General features: G+C 45.5%; 1 protein-coding gene across 2 annotated transcripts in view; it reads right to left on the bottom strand.

Moving 5' to 3' along the window:
* LOC138521765 (E3 ubiquitin-protein ligase TRIM39-like) overlaps positions 1 to 27,406 on the bottom strand; it is an 840,082-nt gene that overhangs the window by 278,147 nt on the left and 534,529 nt on the right. For both annotated transcript variants that reach the window (XM_069634831.1, XM_069634832.1), the window contains exons 6-7: positions 25,415 to 25,435; positions 6,048 to 6,071 (exon numbers count right to left, since the gene is read on the bottom strand). In XM_069634831.1, coding sequence (XP_069490932.1) covers positions 6,048 to 6,071; positions 25,415 to 25,435 — 45 coding nt within the window. The remainder of the gene's footprint in view (positions 1 to 6,047; positions 6,072 to 25,414; positions 25,436 to 27,406) is intronic.

Genomic DNA, 27,406 nt, shown 5'->3' with positions numbered 1-27,406 from the left:
CTTTGCTGGACGTCTAGGATTTATTTTGTTTACCTGGTAAGAGTGTGAGCCTTTCTTCCCACTCTTACATGTGTTTTTGCTGTGTGTTGTACATTTTTGTGTTCATGGATATGGAGTCTCACCAACTCCATAGGCATCTTTTTACTGTGCGTCACACAGCACTTTTAGTGCAGTGACACAGGGTTGTCTTTTCAGGCTTCCCCCTTTAAACTCAATTTTCTGGGACAGACTACTGTCTCCCAGAACATGTAAAGATGCCATTGACTTTAATAGTCTTTTTAAATTTACAGACCCAGTACAAACTATCTTCCATAGAGTAATGGAAGGGTTAATAGTTATCCCTTTTTGGTCTGTTTCTCATGGAACATTATTTTGTTCCCCTTTCTCTAAAATCTGGCTGTTGGCAGTGGTATGTACCCCTTTCTTTCTACTGCGAGCTATGAAAATAGCCTCGGTATAGTTAGAGGTTATGGTGGTAGCCTCAAACTCTAAACCCGCTGGAACCCTTTTATTTTTATTTGGTTCCGGTAGGGTTTATTCGCTATTTCTTTTTGTAAAGTTCTTTCTCGCGTTTTACTCTGCACGCCAAACCAGGTTTGGTTCCTTTGTTTGCCGTCCTTTTGTGGGCTTCTGCCCAGAAGCCCTCCTTAGGCGCCTGAGTGTCGGGGTGGGCTGAATGTGAGGGAGGGGTTTTAGGCCCCCTGCATAGGGTCTGCTTGGAGACCTAAGTCGCACTCTGGTTTGATTGGCTAAGTGACTGTCCGGCCAGGACAGCCACCCTGCTGTGTGATTGACAGCCAGGATGTGTGAATGGGGGATTTGGTGCATAAAAAGCCAGTCTCCTGGACTGGAAGGCAGAGTCGCCACCGGATCAAGAGAGCCAACGAGAAGCTGAAGGAAGACGACTGCTGCAACTACTGGACATCCCGGTGAAGCCCTGCTGCAGGCACGAATCGCCTGAACTTCGTCGACAGAGGAGATCTGCAAGGAGTCTTCTCCCCTTGAGCCTGGTGGGACCAACCAGCTCACAAAGCCCCTGGACTTCCCTCTGCAACCTGGTCGAATTTGCTGTGCCACAGAAAAATCGGATAGCCAGCTTGAGAGAGTCCCTTTGTGCTTTTAAGGAGTGCACCTTTTATTCTTCGCTTTGCTCTTCTGCTGGCTTCTTCCCGGGGCAGCGCAGGACCCTCCAGTCTTCCTCCTTGTCAGTCCCACAGTCGCTTCAGGAACCATGATCCTGCAGGAACTACCGCCTCAGCTACAGCATTCTTCTTGATCTAAGGTACTGTTCAAATCTGGTCGTTCGTTTCACCTCTCCGAAGGCTTGTCCTTCTCTTCTGAATAACCTTTCCTCCGACCACCTTTGTTTTGAACTCTTGGCAAAGACTTAACAGCGAACTACTCTGAACTGTGTTATCCTCTGCAAAGATCTGAACCATTAATATTGGCCCAGGCCTATTGATTTGAATCCTAGTTGTAGTAAGCCTTTTCTAGATTGCCCTGCCTATCACTTGTTGGTGTTGTTGATTTTGAATAACCTTGCCTTTCTTCCCCTTTAAACTGCAGGAGTGCCATTTTGCTACACTTCATTTTTTAGCTGAACTTGTCCAGAATTGATTGGGTGGTGTTTAGTGTATTAAGATTGTGATTTTCTGGTGCTTTATATTAGTGAACTGTTTTATAACTGATGGTGTAAATAAATGTATATTTTTTTACTCAGAAACCTTGAGTCAGTGTTTGTTTGAACCATAGTAATTGCTGTCCTTTGTGTAACTTCTGATACTGCTCACTTTACTTTTGAGATAGGTATGGCTGCTCAGCCATCGCTACCACCTTACTGTGTACTACAGGCTTCTACCAAAGGTGAATTTGTACTTGCACTTGTAGTCTTAATTGTGTGTGGTGTTCCCAAAGAGTACTGCATATGATTCTGCGTAACAGACAGACATGTAAGGGTTATGCAGGAGCAAGCCAGTAATCAATCCGAGGTCAACAAGGAACTGGAGGACAATCCGAAGGAACAGAACACCAAACACTGAATCAGAGTCGGAAGCGGACTCCAGAGAAACAAAAGCCAAGTCAAACGCAGGAGCAGGAAAAAACGTAGAATCACCAGGAAACACTGCTTAGCCGTGCCAAAGCTAAATGGTTTAGGAGCACCGGCAGGTTCGGAAGGCAAATCCTAAGTAGTCAGTGTACTTCCGGGTGAGGCGTGGAACGCATGAGATCAGGCATTCCACGCCATCACCGAGCGCTAATCCTGCTGGGTAATGTAGTCCCATGAGTATGGTGCTGTTGGCATTGCCCTAAGCACCATGGCAACTGCCAAGCCCTTTTCCCACAGACATAGCAGAATCCCGGAGAGGCCTGGGATATGACAAGTATAAGGCAAATCTACTGGGTGAATTAATTGCACTTTGAATCAGTTAGAAATATTTATAAGACCTCTTTTGGATTCTTTTTTATTTTTTATTTTTTTTAACACATTTCCAATGATTTGATGAACTGTGCTCTTATCTAATACTTTAAATTTAAAAGTTTAACATTTGAACTGTAAAATCGATGAATTTAAAGTTTGTATTATGATATTTCATATAATTATCATCTGCCAAGTCTAAAACGTATTCTTGAAATTTTGATTAACAATGCACAATAAGCAGATTTCGAAGTGATTGTGTCCTCCGATGTATTCCTTATCTTGATAGATCATCTCCAGCTTGCTGGCCTCAGAATTGTTTTTTCAGGAGAGGGCGCTGTGCGTCGACTTCCCTTGAGCCGATGTCCCTCGACAGCCTCTGTATCGGCGCCAACGTCATCATGCGTATAAATAGATTCGCGCAGCGTCCGTTGCTCAGTTCCGTTTTTCTGCGCTTCGTGGGCCTCGGAATCGCGTTGCACAGTTCGTTAGTCAGATATATTCTTCATTATTCCTCGAGAATACCAACTCTTACTCGATGGCTTCCTCATCTGAACCGACAACTCCACGGTCCGGCTTCAAAAAATGTTGACTGGAAACAAAATGTCGTTGACAGATCCTCACAGGATCTGTTTGTGGTGCCTGGGATCGGAGCACCAATGTTCGGAGTGCGAGGACTGCGTGTCCATGACGGCGAAAGCCTTGAAGGAGCGTAAGGGGAAGCTTGAGAGAGGTAAGACAGTTAAAACTCTTTCAAAAGTTTCCTCGGCAGAGTCGAGACATTCGTCTACTCGCCAACACAAGAAACATTCTCGTTCTAGGTCTCGAAGCAGTTCCCACCACACTTCGAGATCCAAGCATTCGAGTTAGAGACGTCGAAGATCCCCTTCCTCGTCTTCTATTTCTCCGGAAAGAGTCAACTACCCCACAAAATATAGCTCTCAGGCTGAGTGGGAGGAATTCCGTAAAAGGATGCTTAGCGTCTTCGAGAAAGCGGCCTCGACCCCCTCGAAGACAGCTGAGGGCGATACCCTGGTGATACCCTGGGTGAAGTCTATTTATACGCATGATGACGTCAGCGCCGATACGGAGGCTGTCGAGGGACATCGGCTCGAGGGACGTCTCCGCGCAGCGCCCGCTACTGAAATTCCTCCCCCCCAAGGCCAGCAAGCTGGAGATCTACCAAGATAAGGAATACGTCGGAGGAACATCCCATCATAAGAACGTTACCAGGTAAGAAGTAACTTGTTCTTCTCTGCAAGTTCGCACAAATGCATAAAAACTGCTTCGACGTGTAAATGTGGCATATTGGCTATACTTTTTCATACAATCCTGTGCTTATTGTGATAGTGTGAGGTTTTGGGATAGCCCATTGCTACTTTTACTTGGTATTGCAACTGTTGGGCCACATGCCACCCTCCCAGATATCCTATTGGTGCTCTTCAATGCTGGCCAGTACTCAGCACCGGTATCAGGGTGCTACTTTCCTACTCCATCCACTATCCCTGGTTGTTTTATGAATGCTCCCAAGCAATGAAATGGAAATGGGTATGCAAAATAAAAACAATCTGCATGAACGCGGGTTGTCCCTCTGCAGCAGTAAGGCTTTCCTTCTTGACAGCACGGCCTGCAGGGTATATAAACCTGTCAGGCCAAGGGCTCAGGCAAAAAGGCAGGAGACACAGGAGAGCTAAACGGAGAAAACACAAGGCAAACAAATACCGTTCCCTCCTTGTCGTTAACACCACACTCACAGTAATTTCGGTCAGTTAAATAAACACTTTATATTAGCCAGGCACAGTAAAGCATAAATTAGTTTTCAAAAACCGATTAGCAGTTTGCCAATTAAAATATTCTTAGTTAGCACACAAACCCATTTGTTTAGCAATATTGAATTACTATTTTTTAATGTTACCAGAAGTTATTTGTACCCAAGACACAAAATGAGCAGCAATGCAGCAGTTTTGTGAACCGTAAAAGACAGTGAGATGAGTCAGTCTTACAAATACTTTAAAATTTCACTAGACCTGCAGATCGAGTAACTTAGTTTACCTATTTGACCTAATAGAAATGCACTCGACCCAATGGACGACAGATTTAAATTCCTTTCTCTAAATTGGTGCATGTTACCACAAACCCACTTCATGCTTGGAACACTGCTGCCACCCAGAAGCCAGCCATGCACAGTGAAACTTTTATTTGACATTTACTGCAAAGTAAATGTTAAATAAACGTTTCAAACATCCCCTGCAAAAGGTATGCACCATACACAAAATCTACTAGACTATGCGAGTGGCTGAAAGGACTTTAGCGAGCCCTGGATACGTGTCTGTGAAATGTAAATGGTTAAGTGCATGAATGGACACAAATGGATATGATAGAAAGGCTCTGCAAACAGTTTGGCCAATATTCTCCCGCAGGTGCTAATATATAATGCAATCATAATCATAGAGCAAAGCAAGCTCTGGAGGCTAACTACAGTTTATGGTAGTGCAGTAGATCTGTAGATGTATAGACTGGATGGAACTATTGACACTACCTTTTTTTTTTAACATCTATTTAGCTTTATGTAGTCATTCCGTAAGAGGAAAAAAAGTAAGAGAGTAAGTAGAGTGGATGGCGTAGCAGGCAGAGAACTGGGCAAACTAGGTGGAATATTGCAGTTGGCGACCATCTCAGGTTGATAAGTTAGAATGTCAATGAGTATGGGGTCAGCACATGGGTTGAACACCAGCTGCACAGACGCCTGCAACCATCAGGTTGTAAAACTAGGCTTACCATCAAAAGAATTTGGTCCTTTACATTTACAAAAGTGTTTACTTCTTCCCCAGCAAAATTAAATATAGGTGACAGTATTAGGAGATTTAGATACACAAACCTAAACTTTACTGTACAGCATGAAGACAATGCAGTGTTTTAAAGTAGCAATACTGTAATTATGTAACAACCACATTTTGTAGGAATGGAATGACTTAAAAACAAACTAACACATACCCGTCTTTGCCAGACAGGATGTAGTACGCTTAATAAAAGTATCTTCCCAATTATTTCTGGTTTGCAATTATTTAAATAAGAATATAACATTTTGCCTAGCACTCCAACACAGGCCCTAGGCATTTAAGAGTGGATAGGAGGATAACTGCTGCCCTTTTTCTAATTGGCACCTTTTAACTTGCAGCAAATAGATAAAAGTAGAGAGCCCTGAAGGCGATGGGCAGAATGTAGGGCGAGCTGTGCTTTTATTGACCAGGTAACTTAAACAGCTAGCTTTGCTACACAAGTGCCAATTTAATTAGAAAACCTACAGAATTGCATAGCAAATTACTATGCAACACTGCTTATTTAATGCTTGCACAGGCAAGTTTAATGTTTTGTGACCTTCCCCTGAACCACACAACTTAGGTCCAATAAAGTAAGATCTTAAGGAAGCACTAGAAGATAAAATGACACTTGTGCACTTGGGGAGGGTTTGTGGTTTGCAAGCATTGCATTTCATTTTGATTGTATGTATATTAGCTTTTTGTAAAAGATGGATTAGGTTTCAACTGTCATTTGTCTAATTTCTTTTGTAAAATTGCTATGTTGGATATTTTACATATGGCAAATGATTAAGAAAAAGAAAAAAACTTACCATCAAGTTCATCTGGGAATAGCTCTGCATCAGAGAAAATAAAAAATATAGATAAGCATGTATATTGTAGGCAGGGCTGTAATAGGTTTTGTTATGACGTCATTTGAGCAATTTCATTAACCATGTTAAAAAAAGCGTCCACTCTGCACAGCTGATAAAAGTACAAGACATCGTGTTTTCTTTACCAGGAGAAAATAATTTGGGGAAAAAGTATAATGAAGCACTGGACTTCTTAAAGTCTGCAAGAGATATCCTGTCAAGTAAAAAAGTAGCATAACAGAATAACTCCTCCCTGAATGGTTCATAGTTTTCTCCAACTAGGAGTTTGCATACAATAGTATAGTCAAACCAATACGAAATGCGCACATCAAGTATAACATTCTTTCACATAAAAATCTATTTATAAATATAGAACATGGCCTTGAAAGCTTCACTAACCAGAATGTTTGTCACATTTATTTCAAAGAGCCTGAGTTTTAGACTCCGTTACCACAATCGCAAACATAGCGCCTACCTAGAAAACACCAATAATTATTAGATTGGCCTAGGACTCCATCTTAATGTTGCAATTACTCAGGCATTAGGTAAACAATGCATACTATGTCCGAAACCCAGTTAGGTGCAGCAATCCGCTACCAAACGCAACATTACAAGGCAACACCCACTCTGGTTTCACTAAATCGACAAATAACATACTGAGGGGCAATAATATCCTTAAAACTAACAGGTGCCAATATACCTCCTGCCATAAATGTTCCTGGCTGGCATTTGAACGCTTAAGATAGGAGTAATAATGAGTTCTTAGTTGAAGGACCCAACTAAGTGCTTTCGACTTTACAGCAGTACATTTCAAAGAATAGATTATCTGGCAGAGAGTCAGGCTAGATTGGATGCACAACCATAAACCATACTGTTTAGACCAGAGTAAGCAAGTGGATTAGCCATCCAGATGACCAGCATACCTGTTTTACTCCCTAAAATTAGGCAAATCTTCTAAAGAGAAAATAAAAAGTGAATGATTAGCAGGCATCTTTCCCCTTATGTCTACCTCCACTGATTTGGTTACTTGAGACCAGAAGCATCAACAGCTCATGCCACACAGAGAAGCTCTGCTGTGTTACGTGATCTTAAAAGGAACCAAGATTGTAATTATTGGGGAAATGAGGTCACAGACTCTAGGGAACATTAGAACGCCCTAACCAGGGGATGTGGCGAGTCGTGGAAGCCGTTTGGATGCCTCTACGGTGAGCTCCCACACTTGAGCCCCTATGCCCTCATAAATGTCGAGCTCCCCCTGAAAACCAAAGGTGAGGTGCCGGAAGCAGGGACCGTGACCTCCTAAAAGTTTCAAAAGATTTGGCGTTTAGGAAAGGGCAAAACGCAAACGAAACTTCAGCCCGCCTGGAATCTTCATGGCAGCCGTACTAGGCTCGCCAAGCTGTGTGTCAGGCCGGAGGAGCTCATGGGTGCTGAAGCAGCCTGGGCCTGAGGGGCAGGGGAATGCTGGGCCCCGGTGGAGAGAGCAAGGCTTAGAGCGCTCTGGTGTGCCCGGCGGCGGGAGGAGGGTCTCCTCCGCAGAGGATTGGTGCTCCTGCGCATGCAGCTGATGGTGTCAGAAAGAGTCTGGAGAAGCTCCGACAGCGTGTGTCCACCGGTGATCCCAGCTGAGCTGTGGGGTGAGGGGAGTTCTTGCTGCAGGGCGCTGCTGCATGACTGATGGCGAGTGGCAGACAACTATTGTCAAACACCCAACAGCCCCCCTCACCCCTCACAAATGCAGCAGAGAGGAGGTCGTGCCTGGGATGATTCTGGCACCGACCCGGCAGGCCTCCAGCACCAAGTGAGTCAGTAAGGAGGAAGAAGCCACAGGGGCATGGAGGAAACTGGGAGGCTGATGGAAGGTATACAGCTGGCGTAGCCCTGGGAAATGGTCAATGCTTGAGAAGGTAAGACTTACAAGGCATAACTGTCCCCTGGCCCACTCAATCATGGTGAAATGGCGTGGCTGAAGGTGGTGGATCCGGCTTAACGCTAGAGTGGGCCCTTGCAGGAAGGCATCGTGGGTGCAGTACTCTTGGTGACTCCTCCTGGCCCCCGGCCCACTCGGCGGTGGCGTAGTGGCCCACTGACAGTGGGCGATATAACTGGTGGAAATACTCTGGGATAAGTAAACATCCCGGGAGTCTGGGACGTTGGATGTTGGGTCAGCCCAGATCTGAAGAGGCTACTGGCCTGACGTTGGTTCTGGACAGTGGTTTAGGGTAGGGTTCTGACTGGGGATCCGGAGGCCCACTTGAGTTGTGCACAACATGACCCCAGGGGGTCCCAATATGGCAAAACAAGCAGCGGAGCAGAAGGGCCCCTTGTCTTGGGACATAAAGGCACTCAAAGGGATCTGAGGGGCAGGAGCGCCCATAACCGTCGACGATGGCCCAAGTACCTTCTCCTCCCCCTCTACAACCGGAGGTCAATGATCCACCAACAAGGAGATCTGACCTGATGGCAATACTGACGGAGCTTAAGGATATTAAAGATAATGCAGCTGACCTAACTAAAGCCATTGCGGAGCTCAATAAAAATGTCCTAGCAGTTGAAAGGAGGGTGGACGAGGTGGAATCGGTGCTATGTGAGCAGGGGCATGATCATGACGAACCGGCTCGACGTGTGGGTACCCTGGGGCAGCGAGTCTTTATTCTTAAACAGGACACTGAAAATAGATCCCATCAGAATAACACACATCGGAGGGATCCCCAAATCAATACCAGATGCAGAGTTACCGGACTATGTGGTGGCCCTTTTCCGACACCTTCTGTACTCTTTGGCGGAGAGGGAGATATACTCTTAGACCGGACTGACCGGGTGTACTCCTTGTACCAGCTGAATAGTAATCTGTCCCCAGAGTCCCATCTATTCTGTGTGAAGGAAGAAATCATGAGAGCTGTGTGAAAACAGGAACCAGTGAGGTTCAGGGAGGCCCCGCAGACACTACCAGGATCTGGCACAGGGAACCCAGCTTAAACAGAATAGATTACGGATAGTTACAGGCTGGTTCAAATCCAAAGATATTCGCTACCGATGGACATTCCCATGTGGTCTGCGCTTTAAATGGCAGGGCCAGCAATACACCATCTCCAAAGAGGAGGAAGCCACGGAATTGATGCAAGAGGACGGAGCACCACACTCCAAGTGCCCGGAGGCAGACATGGACGATAATCAGAGTGCTGTGCCGCTCCCAAAGCAGGCATCCACATCCAAAGGGGAGAAGCAAAAGTGGCCGATGCTAATTCGTTCAGTGCTTCGACAAGGGTCGATATTCTGTAAAGGAAGGTTTGGGGGGTGGGGGGGATGCATTGGAGAAGATGGTTTGAGGAGGAGCCGGAGGAGGGAGCAGGTCGGTAGCAGGAAATCTGTCCCATTTACCCAGGGTGGTTCCTGTGAGCCTGGTGGATGGATACAACACCCTAATGTTAGATTTTAAAGGTTTGTGGGGGTTTCACTGTTTTCTTATATCTTGCCTTTTGGTGGTGTTACACAGGAGTCCCGGTTACAAGCGGGTGCAGCGGTTGGCAGAGGGTCTCATGGGCAGCGAAGGGTTGGTAGTTGATGGCGGAGGTGCAAATGGTTTCTCTGAACATCCAGGGACTACATTCTCCGGTCAAAAGACTCTCAATCCTGAGGAGGGTGACTGAATTGCGGGCCTCTGTTTGGCTACAGGAGATGCATCTGCTCCCTAAAGATGCGCTCCGGATGAGATAGAGTTTCCCTCTCAATTTGCCGAGTCCGGGGGCACAAAAAAGAGGGGGGTAGCAACACGGATTGCGAAGGGTATGGGTTTCCAGAAACACATCCTCCACAAAGATCCGGAGGGTCGCTACCTGGTCTTAGGGGGAGTTGTTGTGCAACCAGTTGGACACGTTGATGGCCATATATCCGCCCAATGAGAAGCAAGAGCAATAACTGCTCTCCTGGGTGGGGTAGCGGGATGGAATGTGGGCAAGGTTCTAGTGGGGGGGGATTTTAATTGTGTAGTCGATGCCTCAATGGACAAAATGCTCCCACTCACAATAGTAGGCACAGACAGGCGTTGGCACACTTTCTTGGCGAGTTGCATCTCATTGTAACCTGGCGATTTTTCCATCCCCAAGACAGAGAAAATATTTCCCAGATATACATGGTATTAGCAGACACTTTCATTCCACAGGTTACAGCAATAGAGCTAGGGTTGCGGAATCCAACTGATCATGCCCCAGTTCTTCGGGCAGGGCCTTTGACACCACCCCTGTTGGCTCGCAGACCCTGGCGGTTGAATGAGTTGATTCTCAGAGACCTTACTTTGAGATCTCGTATGGAGATGCAAAATTATTTTTGGGAAAATGATACTGGGACAGTAGACTGGGTTATGGTCTGGGATGCCTGCAAAACTGATGAGAGGGGAATTATCACTCAAACAGCAGCCTTCCTGAGGGAGAAGGAACTCCTTCTGGTGAGGTTAGAACAGGAAGTCGAGGAGGCAGAGAGTTTGCATAAATCCAGGGGATTCCAGGGAGCGTGGTGGGCCTTGTTGAAGGCTATGGCGAAATTAGAAGACCATTTAGCAGATAGGTCGGCGCAACTCATACGAACTAAGCAATCATATTATGCAAGGGCGATAAAGCCAACTGGATCCTTACGGCAAAATAAAGGAGGCAGAAGGCTAGGAAATATGCCCAGCTCAAAAATCCAGCAGGCGATCTACTGAGGGGGGAACTGAAAAAATTGCCATTTTCCAGGCATTCTACTGTCAGATCCTGAAAAGGGAGGACTTGGACACTAAGGCCCAGCAGGCATTTTTTTTTGAAACTTTAATTTTATTGGCATCTAAACAATGTCAACCATATAGACTTATAAACACCCTGTGGCTGTATCAACCCTTGCCCTCCCCTCCCTCCGCCCCCCACCCCTAGTCCCCTTAACCTTTTTTTTTATTAGTTGGTTTTAGTTTGCTCAGCAAACTTTTTCAACAGTACATTAAAAAACAAATACATTAAAAGCTTACAAACAAAATTGAAAGGATAATGCATTAAAGGCTTACATACATATTTAATCAGAAATGTTTTCATCAACTCCTGTGGTTGGATTTTCTATGGGATACTGATCTGGAGGGAGGGGCGGACTTGGGGAGGAGGGAGAGGGGGCGTGAGGGGAGGGAGACCCCGGGGGTTTGATGATGATAAATGTGATATTCATATTGCTCCCGGTGTTGTCATTGTTTCTTTCTCTGAAAAATTGCCAATAAAACCAATGTTTAAAAAAATAAAATAAAAAAAGAAATGTTTTCATAGCTTTCATAATGTCAAAACACAACTTGACAACAATTGCTATCCAAACCCAGCGACGCCTCTATATTACCAGCACATAAGCGTCACCACTTGTCTGCCATTGTCTTTCAAAACATCATGCAACAAGTCACAAATATTCTCCTAATTCCCAGTACATGACTTTGCAGCTATCAGACCATGTGGTTCCCCTTCAACATGCATTGTCCGTCGTCTCAAGTTCCACTTTAATAATCAAGAGGAATTTTGACAATGCCAGAATGGACTTTATGCAATTACCCCATATAAATACAATCCAGAGCCATTCCCTGGCTAATTCAGTTGTACCCAACACTTTTGATCCAAAGAATGCGGTGCGCAGCTTTTCAAAATATATACAGTAGAGTACCAAATGTTTGGTCGTCTCTGTAAATTTAATTTACAAATCGGCAATTTTCTTTGCCATTTACTCGAGTTTTAGAACGCCAACTCTTGATTCTGTCATATGTTGGGATTTGATTTAGTTTGAATCGTAGGCATACATCCCGCAATTTGTTACAAGGAAACCGAAGAATATATGACCTGCGCGGCAACCTCTTTGATGCAAACTTAGCAGCTTGCCCATAAAACTTCATTTCAGAAATGGACTCAACAGTAGTGCACCAATCATTCAAATAGACGTTTTTTGACATATAGTAGACGAAATTATAAATCATCTGGAGTAAGCCCAATTGCTGTTAGCAGAGCAACCATACAATCATAATACTTTGCCATTGAAGGTGGATTGTGCTTTGTAATCATTCTTTCCAAGTTTTCATACAATGAATTATCAGGTGGGAACAACATTTTTGCCAAATAAGCCAACAACCGCCAGTGGAATCTTGTGGACAGGGAAGTGAGACCTAGTTCCCGTTTAATAAGTGCATTTGGCAAGGATTTCGCTAGTCGTAATGTATTTTTCCAAAGTCACCCCTGCAATTGGGCTAGGACATTGTCAATATTTGTTATACATATGTCTAGTCCATACAAAATTATAGCTTCAACTTTAAGTGTATAAAATTCAAGCAAAGGACCCATCGAGTATTTGCAATAGTTAGTGTAGACAAAGCACATTTGGGTGTATATTGCTTTCACCTTTTTATTGACCATCCTTCCACATTTTGGCAGAATTGGCATCCACCAAATCATAGCCCAGATATTTAATCGATAATGCACATGGGATGTAAATGCTGTCAATCGTCCACTTCTGAGTTGCAACCTTCCTCTTACAATTTTGAAATATAAACACCCTTGATTTATTGGCGTTGCACTGCAGGTTGTGTGCAAAAAGGTATGAAGCGAAGAGATTCAACTTTATTTGCAGCCCAAATGGAGTGTGGTCAAAGATCTGGATATCATCCGCAAAGGCAAGCCAATGCAGCTTTAGAAGACCAAGCCTTGCTGGATAACTGAATTCAGTAGCCCAAATTTCCTCTATGTCACAGAGGTAGAGGTTAAACAGGGTCACTGCCAAATTGCAACCCTGCTTAAACCACACCTCAGTGAGTATCGGGTCAGTTGTTGTACCAACGTTGTTAATCCACACCAAATGAGCAGCATTATGATGCAATTGGATATAAGTGCAATTAGATGTTCAGGGATACCAAACCATCTCATTTTTTTCCCACAATAGACTGCGAACAACGCAGCCAAAGGATGCAGTGAGATCAAGTGAAGCCATGTACAAGAGGCCTGTATTAGAAACTTTAGATGTGGCAAGAAAATGGGTCAGAATTGATGCATTTAAGGTTGTGCCCATTTGTGCTCGAAAGCCAATTTGAAAACGTGGCAAGATTTTTTGAGATTTCATATGGGCCTGAAGTTCTCGTAGTAGAAGAATTGAGAAGACCTTCGCAGCAGCATCTATCAAGGCTATTGGAAGAAAGTTGTTGGGATCCGTTCTACTTCCTTTTTTATAAATAGGGACCACTATCGACTTAGGCCAAGATACAGGTATCCGAGATGTTGGTAGAATATTATCAAATTGTGTTTTTAGAATCAATGCCCAAAAAGTAGGATTCCGTTTGAAAACACATGGTGGGATGCGATCAGGACCTGTTGCTTTTGAATAATTCAGTGCCCTAATAGCAACCATTACTTCCTCAATTGACTAACTCTTAAATAGCTTTGACGATAGAGCGTAGGGGAGCTCCCCTTTTTGGAAAACCTGCTTGGTAGCTTAAACGTGGTCCCAAAGAAAGTTGTCCATACCTCCTCCATAATGTGGGAGGTTTGATCGGTGATGGTGATTTGAGGATTGGACCAGAGCAACGCTCAAGTGGTACGTCTATCGTTGTGGCAGACTGACAATCATTCTGAATCACCAAGTTGTGAAGGTGGCGTTTGAAATGTAGGCATTTATTTCTATATGCATTGCAGAGGATTTTCATCCTTTTGAGAAATTTGCTGGGTGATACGGATTCAGCTTTTAGTTTGCGTATTTCAGTATTTTTCCAGCGTTTGGCCAATTGAATGTCCCTACAATAAGGCTGGGGGTGAGTTACTTTCATACGATTTTGAACCAGCTTCTCAAGTGCTGTGTTGATTATGTAGGAGTGTCGCATGACTCTTTGTTGCAGTGTCATAAGAGATGCCCCAATTTCTTTGTCGGATGTAATATGATTGTCAATCATAGTATTTAGTTTATCACAAAGATAGGTGTTCCATCGTAGCGGGATCCCAGGGGGATCGCCTACTAATAGGTCATGCGACGGGTCACTCCTTAACTTCAAAATATTTGCTTGAACTGTCATGCCCAGCATTAAATGGTCCCCAACACCTGGTTCCGTTATAGCTATCTCGCTGCAGTATTCTCTCATGTTATACGATACTGCATAGAAATCAATACATTAAGTTTTGAAACCTCTTCTCCAAGTGACCTGGGGGGGGGGGGGTTATGTCAGAAAATTGACAAATGCGATGTCCCAATTAGCAAAGAATTCAATCCATATTTCCCCTCGCGCAGCAGCCATGGATTGAGAGACAGCCATCTGGACGAAATAATATGTGATCCGCATATGCGCAGTAGGCGTTGAAATCGCCCCGTATAAGTATTTTACATGTAGGTAACCGGACTGTAACCTCCTCATTAATCGAAGCTAGATCAGTAAATAGTGCATCTATCTTAAACTGTAACAGATTATGATAAATAGAAATGATTAAAATATTATCATAAGGTTTTTTCCTGAAAGACCAGTAGCGCTAATATTGCTGGAGACTTGTGGACTAGCTTTGTAGTAATTATATTTGTGTTCAAAAGTATTGCTAGGCCACCAAATGGCCTCCCTAGGGGGCCTCGAAGGGCCTCTGCATGGAAGGCAGTAAAACTTTGTACTTGGAACTTAAAACCACACATGGTTTCTTGACACAGTATAATGTTAATAATGTTATCTGGAATAAGAGCTTTGGCCCATGTGAGCAGATTTATAAGGCCACATGAGTTCCAAGAAACAAGCTTTAAAGAAGATTTGTTACTATGTGGTTATGATGTTCTCAGGTGGCGTTGCAATACCTGCCAGTGAGGACAACCAAGACCAATTTTTACAAATAGTAGAACGAGCCACTAGTTGGGTGATCACAGCCACCTGAGGTGCCACATTCAGTGATGCCATAGTGTCGTTTTTCGCTACCAGCTTTGGCTTTTCTTCTGGAGTTTCGTTAAAAGCAATAGCTTCCTCTATGGTATCAAATCGAAACGGGATTAGACCGATTTGCTTAAGTTCTCTCTCATACTGCCACAACAAATAAGCTATGATTACAGATTGAAGATGGAACACCATCCGGTGATCCATTCAATATCACTTGATATTAAGGTTCTCAAAGCTGGGATTTTATGGAAAGCCTGAAATATAAATGATTGATTTAACCGCTTATCCCCATTTCTACCTACCTTACTCAGCCACCCCCTGATAGTAGAAGGTGGCATCCTAGTTTCATTCCCAGAAGGGCATATTATTGACCTTTCAGTCAGATGGGGTGATTTTGCAGAAATCATATCCTCATCCAGGTCAGGAATTTGATCAGTTTCCAAATCCAAGTTCATGTTTTTTGGAGCCTCTGCGGCCTTCCCCTCATGCTTATCACTCCGCACAGTTTTGGGAGATTCCAAAAGGTATACTGGAAGCCATCGTTGCTACTTCCTCCATGGCCTCAGGTATGGACATCGCTGAATTGTTTTTTTTGTTGGGAATAGGTATGTAGAACATGGATAACTCTTTGTTGAGGAAGGGTTAAACTGGAGGTAAATTCCCTTTGTTTTGTGGAAATTGGTTTAGCTACATCATCATCCGCCACACTCTTACTAAGAGGCTTGGAATCACCTTCCATTAGCGTACCTGAAATGTTTGGCACCATACTTTTATTGATAGATTCTTTAAAAGTCCCACTAACCAATTGCAAAGCCCTTTTACTTTCCTCAGAAAGTTCATCGAGATTTATACCATGTTCAACATTGGGGGGCAATGGTTGTAGCCTGTGCACCCTTTCCGACCTCATTTTTTTTTAGTTGTTGACATTAGGTGTTTGTCATTTTTTTTTGCCTTTCGCTATCTGCACACTTTGCCGATCAGCCTTTCTTTTCAGTGCGCGAAAGTACAGACATTTTTCTTTCCTAGGTACAAAGAGAAGACCAGTGCGATTTGCCGTAGGGTTGTCATACACTTCAGCATCCTCTGCTTGGGTCTCTACTTTTTGCACCTCTGCCTCAAGCAGAATAGGGAGGGCAGAGGGGCAATCCGGGTGAAAGATATCACCCGGTTTAGGACTACCATGTTCAATTTTCAAGCCTGTGCCCTGTTTGATAACCTCTACCTGAAGAAAAAAGTGTAGTTGATCTATTTTTTCGCTGTTTTGAATCGCCCTTTGGCAAAGCTGAGTGTGTGTTAATATTCGAACCACAGCAGGATCGCAGGTTTCAGCAACCGTCTGGGCAAATGTTTGCGCGAAGCTGAAAATTGGGACCCCCAGTTCGTGTGTAGAAGTCCTTTGATCATTCGTTCCAAGAAAAGCAGTTTGAGTTGCTACCGATACTGTAATGGAAGTATCATTTTTAAAAGGGAGCTACACAACCACCTTCTCGCTTATAGTTCTCAGCAAAAATACAGCCCTCTAGTTAGTTTAATTTTGACAAGACCTCAAATTGGGCAACTTTCAGGTCCAGTAATTCATAATGGGTGTAGTTGTGACCCCTATTTAGCAAGTTGATCACCCTCGATAAAACGGGATAGGAGGACTCTAATGACTATGTCCTCAGATGGATTTAAGAGGGCAAACCCCAAAGGGAGGGGTACCGTCAATTCTGGAAGGGCTACGCAAATATTTATCGTTTTAGATCACAGGAATTATTTCCTTATTCAATGAATTGCTAGCATTGGGATCATGTAGTGGATCAGTGTCAGGCCATTCATTCCAAGGCAAGTTGTCGGTTGAGTCATTAAAGGGGGCAATTGGGGAGACGGCCTCATAGTGCAAGTGCACATTTGCTATCTTCCCTGGCGCCGCAATAACTGGAGTGGACGGCCCCGTTGACAGGCGTACCCGTTTTTCAAGTTCCACCAGCACTGCAGGTGCAAGGATAGAGATGTCGGATGGGGCAGGATACTGTTCCTCCCCAATATCAGCCAACTAGTCCCCTTAACAGCGTGTTCGGATAACTAGCATCAGTGAACAACAACTCAATCTCTGAGATGGAGAACCCCATGAGAAGGAAGAAGAAAAAAAAAGAAAACCAAAGAATGACCACCTCACTTAATATAACATTATAACGTTGCATATGGATTGGCTCCCCCCTGAAGGGCCAGGCCTATTCTACGGACTTCAGCTAGGCTTTGACCATCTCCATCTTTGCCATTAGTGGGACCCCAAGTAGTCATTAACAATGGAAGTCAACCTCTCCATCACCATGATGTTGCATAGCTTCTGTTCCCACTCCCTCTTCGTGGGGGCCTCCCCTGCCTTCCACTTGTGCGCTATTTCCAGTCTCCCTGCCCTAAACATGGCTTTGCACACCTGGGTAGCCTATGTTCCTCCCGGTCACTGGCCTGGATCCCAAGCAGCATCTGGAGCGGGTCTATGCTCAGCTGTACCTCCGAGTATTCCTTAATCCATCTAAGGAGTGCCTGCCAGAAAATGCATATTTTCGGGAAATGCCACCACATGTGGGATAGTGAGCCCAGCCGACTACAGCACCTGAGGCCCATGGGAGAAAGCGCCCCGAAACATTTGTGAAACCTTCAATGGGTCTCTGCCACCCCTGTAGGATTTTATAGTTTTGCTAGACAGTTGAGGTGAAGAGGTTGCCGTGGAATGTGTTCCGGAAGATCTTGGCCCCGACCTCATCAGAGATCTCTTCTCCCACTAGTTCCACCCAATACCTTTTTAATGTGCTTCTCCCAACCTCCAGGTGGAAACCAGGAACTTTTATATGCTCGAAAGGGATCCCTTGCGCACAGTTGCTGTATCCCACCATCTCTTGAACGCGATAAGCTCCCAGGAGACTTGGGCGTGCCACTTTGGCTCAGTGAAGATCCCTTTTAACCTCAAGTACTCGATCGTGATCCTGGCCTGCCCTACGCCCACCAGTACCTCCTCGAAGCTCTTGAATCAGCCTCTCTCAAACAGTTGTCCCACCCTTTCTAGACCTCTGTCCAACCATTGTTGAGCCCAATTCCCTCCCGTGCCTTGCCAAGTCAAATGGGGGCCCCAGAGCAATGCCATGGGTGAGGCCCATGACGGGAAAGTCCTGTTGGCTCCTCCCTCCCTCCATAGGCCCCACAGTGCATTCAACACAGGGTGCTCCCTCGCCCCCCTCGATATCCTCCCAACGGGAGCCCACAGGTAATCAACCATCAGCGGGTCCACCACTAGTTCTTTCAGGTACGACTAATATGTTCTCAGCTCCTCCCTGGAGTAACGGCACACTTAATTGGGTGGCTTTGTAATATAAGAAGGGGTCTGGGAAGCCAAAGCACCCCTGGTCTCACAGGAGTGTGGCCCATTTCCCCTTCTGCCATACAAATTTCGATAGCACTTGCTTGAAGTCTCTGAAAAAGGACGCAGAGAGCCTTGTTGGGAGGGCTGAAAATAGATCGAGCAGGCGAGAGGATGATGTTGATCTTTATAGAAGTCATGTGTCTATACAGGACAAAGAGAAGGGCTACCACCTCTTAACGTCCTCTTTGATCTTTGCCAGCATTGGATTGAAGTAAACCTTGGCCAGCACTGCGAGGTCCCTCGGTATACACCTAAATATTTACTCTGTGTCCTTTCAACCCTTATCCCCAAACGTCAGGCATGTGTGGCGATGGCAGAGTTTTTTGGACTCATGGGCATAATGCTAGATTTGTACACATTAATTTTCAATCCAGACAGGCATCCATAGCTCTCCATTTGGTCCAGGAGTTTGGGGGGTGCAGGGAGGGGAGAGGTGTCCACCTCGGTCAGGTACCGTAAGATGTCGTCTGCAAAGAGGGATAACTTGAACTCGACCTCACCCGTCCAGATGCCTTTAATTTCCTGATTGCTATTGAGAGCAGATCTATGTTAAGGGCATACAATAGAAGCAATAACAGACACACCCTGTCTTGTACCCCACGACAGTCGGAACAAATCTGACAGGGCGTTCTTGACCCGGACTCGTACCATGGGCTGCATATACAGGGCATCCATCCACCTCAGGAAACCAGCCCCAAGCCCATTTCCCCTAGTATCTGCATCATAAATGGCCATTCCACCATGTCAACTGTTTTTTCCGAGTCTACCGTGATCAGGCAGGCATAACTTTCCTAGGTATGTACCTGATGCATCAAATCTAGAGTGTTCTGAATATTGTCTGAGCCCCGTTTCCCTGTGAACAAGGGACAGGAGCAAGCCCTCCAATCGGGATCCCAGAATCTTGGCTCGGATTTTGACGTCACTGTTTAGCAATGAAATCGGGCGGTAATAGTCGCATCTCGTAGGATCTCTAACCCCCTTGTGGATTGCCACTATCGTGGCCTTCAGCATTGCCTTTGGAAAGGGCCCTCCCGATAGGACCTCATTGAACACTCTGGCCAGATATGGGGCCAGTGTGGCTCTAAACCTTTTGCAGAACAGGACTGAGAACCCATCGCTCTGTGTCACCTTCCCAGTCTTCATCCCGCTTAATCGTCAAAAGTAGCTCCTCCACAGAGATGGGAGACCACAGCCTTTCAGACTCCTCCTGCAGAACGGCGTCCAGGAAGGCCGACCGCTGATCATCTGCCCCCAAATGTACGGTTCTATAAAGATTTTCATAGAACTTAGCAAATCCCTTCCCTAGCTCCACTGAGTCGTGTACCACACTGTCCTCCTCCCCCTAATGGCCCCTATTGTATTTCTCTTCCTTTCCTCACTTAGCTTCCAAGCCGGTATCTTACCTGCCTTTTCTCCCCAGCTCATGGTATTTCTGCTTTAGTAACAGTAACTGTTTCTCCGTATCCTGCACCAGTAAGGCCTTAAGCTTTGCCTTATTTAACTGCCATTTGGCAGTCCTATCCAGTGTCAGGACGGAGCCCCCCAGCCCCACCAGCTGTAAATCTGATCCTCCCCCTTAGTTCTTCTTGGGCCCTACGTTCGATCCTCCCCCTTAGTTCTTCTTGGGCCCTACGTTCCTTCTTTTTCTGGGATCCTATCCCAATGAGGACCCCCCCCCCAGCATGGCCTTGAGGCCCACCCAAAGGGTGCGCACCCCCACCGCCCATTATCGTTGATCTCAAAGTAGTCCGATCTCTGTCAATACCGACTGGGCGATGATCTCATCCCTCAGCAGGAAGCCATTGCTACGCCACTCTCCCGAGGGCCCCTTGCTAAGAACATTCCCCAAAACCACTTGGACCATATCGTGGTCAGACCAGGTGACCGATGCCACACTGGACGTCCTAACCTGGTATCTACCAGAATCAAGTTGATGCTGGAGAAGGCGTTGTGGACCGATGAGATTGGTGAATGGGCTTTGCACCGCTCTCACACCCCTAGGGAATCTGCAAGGCCCATCTCCAGGTTGATTTTCCTGAACCTTCTGGAGGTTGCCTTGCCTGGTATGCTGTCTGTCCCCTCCCCCATCCTCCTGCGATCTCTGGCTGGGTCGAGGATCACGTTGAAATCTGCCCCCACCACCAGCCAGCCCTCAACAAAGAGCTCTAGTTTATTCTGGACCCCCTTCCAAAACTCCACCGGACCCACATTGGGAGCATACAGAGAGCACACAGTGGGGTCCTTTCGCCCTGCAGGGAGCCCTCGATTAACAGAAACTGGCCCCGGGGTCCCGCTGTGTTCTATCCACCACCAGACCCAGCCGGGATGACAGCGATTGCTGCCCCTCCCTTCCTCGATGCAAAATATACCTGCACTCCCCATCCCCTACCTAGCCGTGGTTCCTTGCACCTCTGGCAGTGTGTCTCCTGTAGCATCAGGTGTTCCACCCTGGCCCTTCTGAACTCCTGCATGGTCATTGATCTTTTGGCACGAGAGTTCAGTCCCCTCACATTGAGGGAGCCAATTACTAGGTCACTCCTCACATCCATCGCCTTGCTCACGTTTCTTACCTTGACTCCAGCCCTTCCCAAGACACCACAAACCGTTTCGGCGAACACACAAAACTGAAAGTTTTCCCCTAACCCCCAACCCGAACAACCCCAACCACCCTCCCCTCCTTGGATCCCCTGGCATCCAAACCCAGCACACACTCCGCCTTCCAGGATAGTATCACCAACAGGTTTCAGAGTCAACAGGACTCACATCCGACCAAACTCTTACTTCTTCTTGAGCCCTCCCTTCTCAAAACTCCTGACTTCCTCCCCTTCGCCTTCCGAACACAGCAAAAGCTTCCTCCAGCCCCTCCCCCTCTTGAAGACCAGATCATGGGCCAAAGGGGCCCCTTGGTGAGGTATTGAGCTTTTTGTACTTGCGGGCCCCTGCCATCTTGCGTCTATTTCTGGCTCCAGCAGGCTGAGCCCCTGATCCAGCGGTCTCTCCCGGGGCAAATGACCGGAGCCGTGAGACCACCATGAGTTTGTCAGATCTAGTTGGGTCACCATCCATGTCCAGCCGGTAGTCTTGGCCTTCGTATTCAAAGATGAGGAAGAAAGGGAAGCCTCAGCGGTATCACACTCGTTTCTCTGTCAGCCATTTGGTGAGTGAGCCGCACATCCTCCTCCTCGTAAAGGTAAGTGCCGAAAGGTCCTGGAAAATAGTCACTTGGGCCTCACTGTAGTTGATTCGGCCTGCTCTCCTGGCACAATGAAGCATCCTTATACTTTGTTCGTAATAGTGGAAGCGCGCTACCACCGAGAGCGGACCCCTTCCGCATCCCCCCGCTCTATAGGCCTGGTCAATGGTAGGTCTGTCCATGGTGTCATCTCCGAAGAGCATGCAAATCACTTCCCGGATGGCTCTCCTGATGTTGCTCTTAGTCTCCCCATCTTTCTCCAGGAGTACAAAGTAGTGCAGGTTTTTGCAGCGTTCCGTTTTCTATGTCGTCCAGTTTGAGCGTCGTCTCAGCCTCCCTCCTCACCAGCTCTGCCAACCTCACCCCAGTCTGGACCTCCAAGTGCCACCGAAGTTTGATTTACCACCTGCCCTAGGACCCTTTCTTCCATAGAGGAGTCTCTTGTCCATCTTGTCCAGCCTCTGGTCAAGGACCAACCTAATGTCCCCGATTTCCTCCATAAGGGCCGCCACGTCTGACTTCATGGCTGCCGGGTCCCAATCCATGTTGGCAAACGGGGCGATGAGGCCTGCTCCCTCTCTCCCCACCCTCAAATTGAAACCTCCTTAAGGTGTCTCTCCAGCTCATGGGCCGGGGTTATGACCCGATGGTCAGGGTCTCGTGGGGCTTTGCCGGACAGACTTGGGCTCCATGTTCCTGTGCCTCTGGCCGGGCCGCCCTTGAGCCTAGGCGGCACTGATACTACTCCTCTGTAGCTTGTGGCTGCGTGTCCCTGCGGCAAAAGCTCAAGCAAATGGTTGTGGGGGTTTTGCGGTCATGTGCCCCCCCCCACAGTCTCCGACGAAGGCCAGCGGTGACATCTCCTCTGTGGCCCCTGATAATGAGGAGCTGGCCTCTCCTCGGGCCGGATGCCCTTTGGTAGAGGTGGGGTATCGTCTCAGGGTCTCTCCTCTGCTCCCCTGTGGCTAAAACCAATCCTCCCACCTTGGTGCTGCTGTCCCGGGGGCCCCTATGGGACCTTCGTTTTGGGGGCTGAAACACAGGCCCCTGCCAACACTCACCGCCTATTCTATCTGGGGGGGGGGTCTCCGACAGGCTAGGGAGTGCATAGTATAAAATCTTGCTGAATATCTTAATCACCCCTCAAACAAGATTGTTTAATTGAATCCGGCAGTTGGGACCCTCCTCAACTTTTGATACTGAAGCCGGGTAGGGATCCGACTGAATGTGCCAGCCATCATCCCATTTCCCTACTCAATGGGGATGCAAAGCTCTATGCAAACGTGCTGGCCCAACGGTTAATGGGGGTGCTGCCAAAAATCATACACACTGATCAGGCTGGGTTCATTATGGGGAGGCATATCTAAGATATTTATTAGAAGGGCTGTGAATGTTGCGATATGGGGAGGTAGGACTGCCCAGAAGATGGTTTAGAGAGATTTGTATATGTGGTGAGTTCCCTTCCGATCCAGACCCCAGCCCCCATGGTTAAAACTTTGCAGAGGGAGATCCTCCATTGTATATGGAGGGGTAGGAAGCCTAGAGTGCCGAGAAGAGTCCTTTTCCGGCCCCTGGGTTTGGAATGGTTCGGGGTTCCTGCGATGTCTAGTCATCTTCTGGTGGCGCAGCTGACCCCAATGTTGCACTGGTCATCAGAGGTGTATCAAGCAGGCTGGTTTGAACTAGAGTGCCAGCAAAATTCTATTGCAGTATCTTGGGTTCTTTGGGCAATCGGTGCGGGAGGCCCACTATTTGAAACTTTGAAATGCACACTCAAGTATTGGGACAAGGCAATATGGGATAAGAAATTGAAACTCAGGTTGGATCGATTTATGCCGATGGGATATAAAACGCTCACTTTGCATCCTGCAGATCCCCTAGTTTTTGGGCATACTGGGCATGGCAAGCTACACTAACCTTAATGGATTTCTATCAAGAGGGCGTCCCACTGCAATTCGAGGACTGCTGTATAACGAAATGTGCCATTATGGAGCTGAAACGGTTCCACTATGTGCAGATTTGGCATTGGATCTCGAACAAAGCAGTTAGAGAAGCGGCCAATAGAGCACCGATTGGGCTGGAGCTTACAATGAGGGAAGGGTCCACCAAAAAAAGAGTTGCAAGACTATACCGCCTATTAGATGGGGCCACGTCTGGGGATATTTTACACTATATGACCAAATGGAAGCAAGATCTGGGATTTACCATAACAGAGGAATCAGGGTATAAAATATGCGTTTGGTGGTATATGACCCCGCACCGATTGCACTCCAACCACAGAATTTCTCCCCCTATGCCCCCACCGCCCCTTCTGCTGGCCAGGTGGGATATGGTCACATTTGGTGGTCAGGCCCAAAGGCACAGATATACTGGAAAGAGGTTCTGAGCCGCATTAAGGACATCCTGGGGATACAAATACCACATACCCCGATGGTGGTGGTGTTGGGGGTGGTAGTTGAGGGCCTCCAACACTAGCAGAGCTCGTGTCCCTCTTATAACACATGCTTACAGCACCAAGGATCACACTAGCCCATGGGTTGAAAACAGAACAGGGCCCAATTGTAGCTATGTGGTGGGTCGGGGTATGGGGAATCATGGCAATGGAGAAAGTGTGTGCCTTGATTGATGGCAGATACCAGAGATTCCTTGCTGTATGGCTTCCATTTCATGAATACGTATCGGAAGGGGAGGCATACTGGGGGGAATGCACTTGAAAGATGAATTGAATAAGGATTGGAGTGACTCAGTTACACCCACTTAGATTTGTTTTGTGTAGTTTGTTGTGGGTAAGAGAGCAGGAGGGGGTGGGCCGGGGTTGTATTGGTTACAATGTTGGGAACTCAAGCGAAAGTGAACATTTGGTTGTCCCATTTTCCCATTGTTATGATCTTAATGCTGGTGGCAATAAGTCGACCAGGTTTGTCTGGCATTCACAATAAGCTAACAGCCGTATTGCTGGCTCTCAAGAGAAGCTATGTCATTTTGTCTGAGCTCAACAGAGTTGGTGTAGATCGGGGCCAAGCCAATGGATTTGAAAAAACACCACACGTTTTTAAGGAGGAGAACATCACAACCACCACTGAAGGGGGTGGAACCAGAGGACAAACGTTAATGCCAACTCAAGAAGTCAGAAGGGGAGCGGAATCCACAAATCCGAGCCATTAGCCCAATTAACTAATCAGTACCTGTATAACAGCAAGCAAAAACTTCCACACTAGGCAGGTGCCTTGGTCCGAGTAAGGACAGCATCCCAAGGCGAGAAGATTTAAAAAGGAACTGGCCAAAACACAAAATCCACCTAGGGGAGGATTCAGGAGGAACTGGATTTGGACAAAAGCCAGCTAGTAAGATAAAGAGTACAGCCAGACAACCTGAATTAGTCAAGCTAAAAGGGTGAGCTAGTTAGACAAAGGCAGGCAGGCAGAAGACTCAAAAGCTAAACCTGGATAGGTCAGAGAAGGTACAAGTACATAAAAACAATACTCATGGGCCCAGCTGGTCCGCCAGAACCAAAACCTTCATTAGTAAGGCTTTTCTTCTTGCAGCATAGGCACAGTAGTTTCATCTCCATTTTGCATAATGCAGGCCAGTGTAGAGGAAACTCTTCAAGGAACATGATCCAAATCCAGACAAGCTTTTCATCTCTCATGAACACGTGTAGAGGATCCCATTTGCAGTGTGTGTAAAGAAAGCACTCACTAATTCCAGTCAAAATCTCTATATTAAACCTGCTCGGGTCAGTACATTGTTATAGCTATTTCGCATGTTGATCATATGTTGTACGTTTTGATGGCCATGCCTACATAAAGCAAATTCTAAAACCAAAAACAAAAAAAAACAAAAAAACTTACCCACTTCAGCCTGAGACATTTCTGCATGGGGAAAAGAAAGAAAGAATAGTCTAATTCACATGGGTCATTTCACATTACCAACTGTGATGCAGTTTTTGTAAAAGTCCCACCATAACAAAATAGCATTAACCATGTTAAACCACACAGCACAACAGGTTTAAGTACTAAAATACATTTGATCCCCATTTTTTCACTACACTAACAAATGGGTAAAAAAGTTGAGCGAAGCATTTTTCTTTAAATGACTCATTACAATCTGAAACAAATCACCCTGCCAAGTAAAAATATAGTAAAAAAAAAGTTTCCTACGCTTACTCCAAAGAAGAATTTACAAAAGAGTCAGCTAATCAAATTATGAAAATATCCTCTTTCATGAACAGTCATTTATACGTTTCTTCAACTATGTGCAATAACATGGGGAAGTATATTCTTGTCATTATCTAATACACAATTCAGTAAATAAATTACAATATTATAATCCACTAGAGGATGTTCGTTAACTGTACACACACACATATATATATATATATATATATATATATATATATATATATATATATATATATATATATATATATATATATATATATATATATACCTCCCCCCAAAAATTCTTCATCCTGCATTTAATAATTGATAATGTCAAAACCTATTATAATATTTTTTACCCTGCAGTAACATTTAGATACTGGTATGCATGGAGTTTATCCACATCATCTGTACCAATCTAATTATATAAACAACTGCAATATGTTATGGATGAATTTTTTTTACATGAAGGCAACACTATGCCAAAAATAATCTAAAACCTCTGTAGTACATTGTATAGGTTAGAATGAGTTCTATTTTAGAACGTTCAATTATGTATCAGAATCAGTGAGAACACCGCACTATGAGATGGCGACTATCTTTAATACTACGTAAGTTACTGCACAGCATATTGCCATAACATCCTGAAACACCACATAATTTGAATAAAACATGGCAGATGCAGTGCCACATCAGTGTTCAGGAACCACCATTTGCTAAAGGAAATAAGGACAGTGGAATGCTACCCTCTCTCAATTCCAGAAAAAGGTAATACTTAATATAAACTTTAAGGGATTACATTTCTGATCCAGGAATAGCAGCTTTACCTGACACTGCCTCTTTCCTAATTTTCTTTTATATAGGAATTCCGTTTGAACTAACACTGAACAAAAGCCAAAAACGTGGACCTTTTCTTTTGACGCTACACTTTTAGCATGAATATTTCAGTATAGATTATCAAAGAAATGATTCCTAAACTATAAATGAACTGTTCAATTGCATAGATTAATACCTTGCACTATAATCTTACACCACCACGAATATTGCATTCCTCACAGAAAGCATCAAGCATACGAAATGTATTGCTCACACTAATCAAACTGGTCACGTTTATTTCAACATCCACAGATTTAGACACTCAGTACACCACAATCCCACCCGTATCTCTAAGCCTTGAACATACAGCTTTACTTTTTAGACATCCCTAGAACTCCCTCATTATTTTGCAAATCACAGCCATTATGTAGAAAATGGATGCTATGGTCTAACCGAAACCCAGTTCAATGCACTACCAAACAGCACTCAGCGCTACAAGGCTACACCTGTTGCAGTTTACCTCAAATCCCCAAATAACATGGAGGGACAATATAGGTACACTTCAACACAGGTGCAATTATTCATCCTTCCAGGGAATAAATCTCCAAACAGGGCGTATGTTGTAAATAGACATATGTTATCTAGGCTAGAACACAGTCCAATTGTGGAGCCAGGGTTCGGTAACAGGGCCTTTTAGTTACAGTCCGTATATGGATACATTACTCACCGTAATCTTATTTCTGGTGCTTGTATCCGCTTAGTGGAAGTCAGTTTTACAAGATTTGTTTTCGAAACTCGAAAATGGATGTCGACAGGGCGGGTTTAGTAATACTATCCCTAGTGTGACATGTACTGTACCCATGGTCC

This window comes from Ambystoma mexicanum, chromosome 13, assembly GCF_040938575.1.
Source record: "Ambystoma mexicanum isolate Mex_15411 chromosome 13, UKY_AmexF1_1, whole genome shotgun sequence".
Classification (NCBI taxonomy): domain Eukaryota; kingdom Metazoa; phylum Chordata; class Amphibia; order Caudata; family Ambystomatidae; genus Ambystoma; species Ambystoma mexicanum.
Note: the sequence above shows the minus strand (reverse complement) of the source record. Positions and strands in the feature narration are given on the sequence as shown.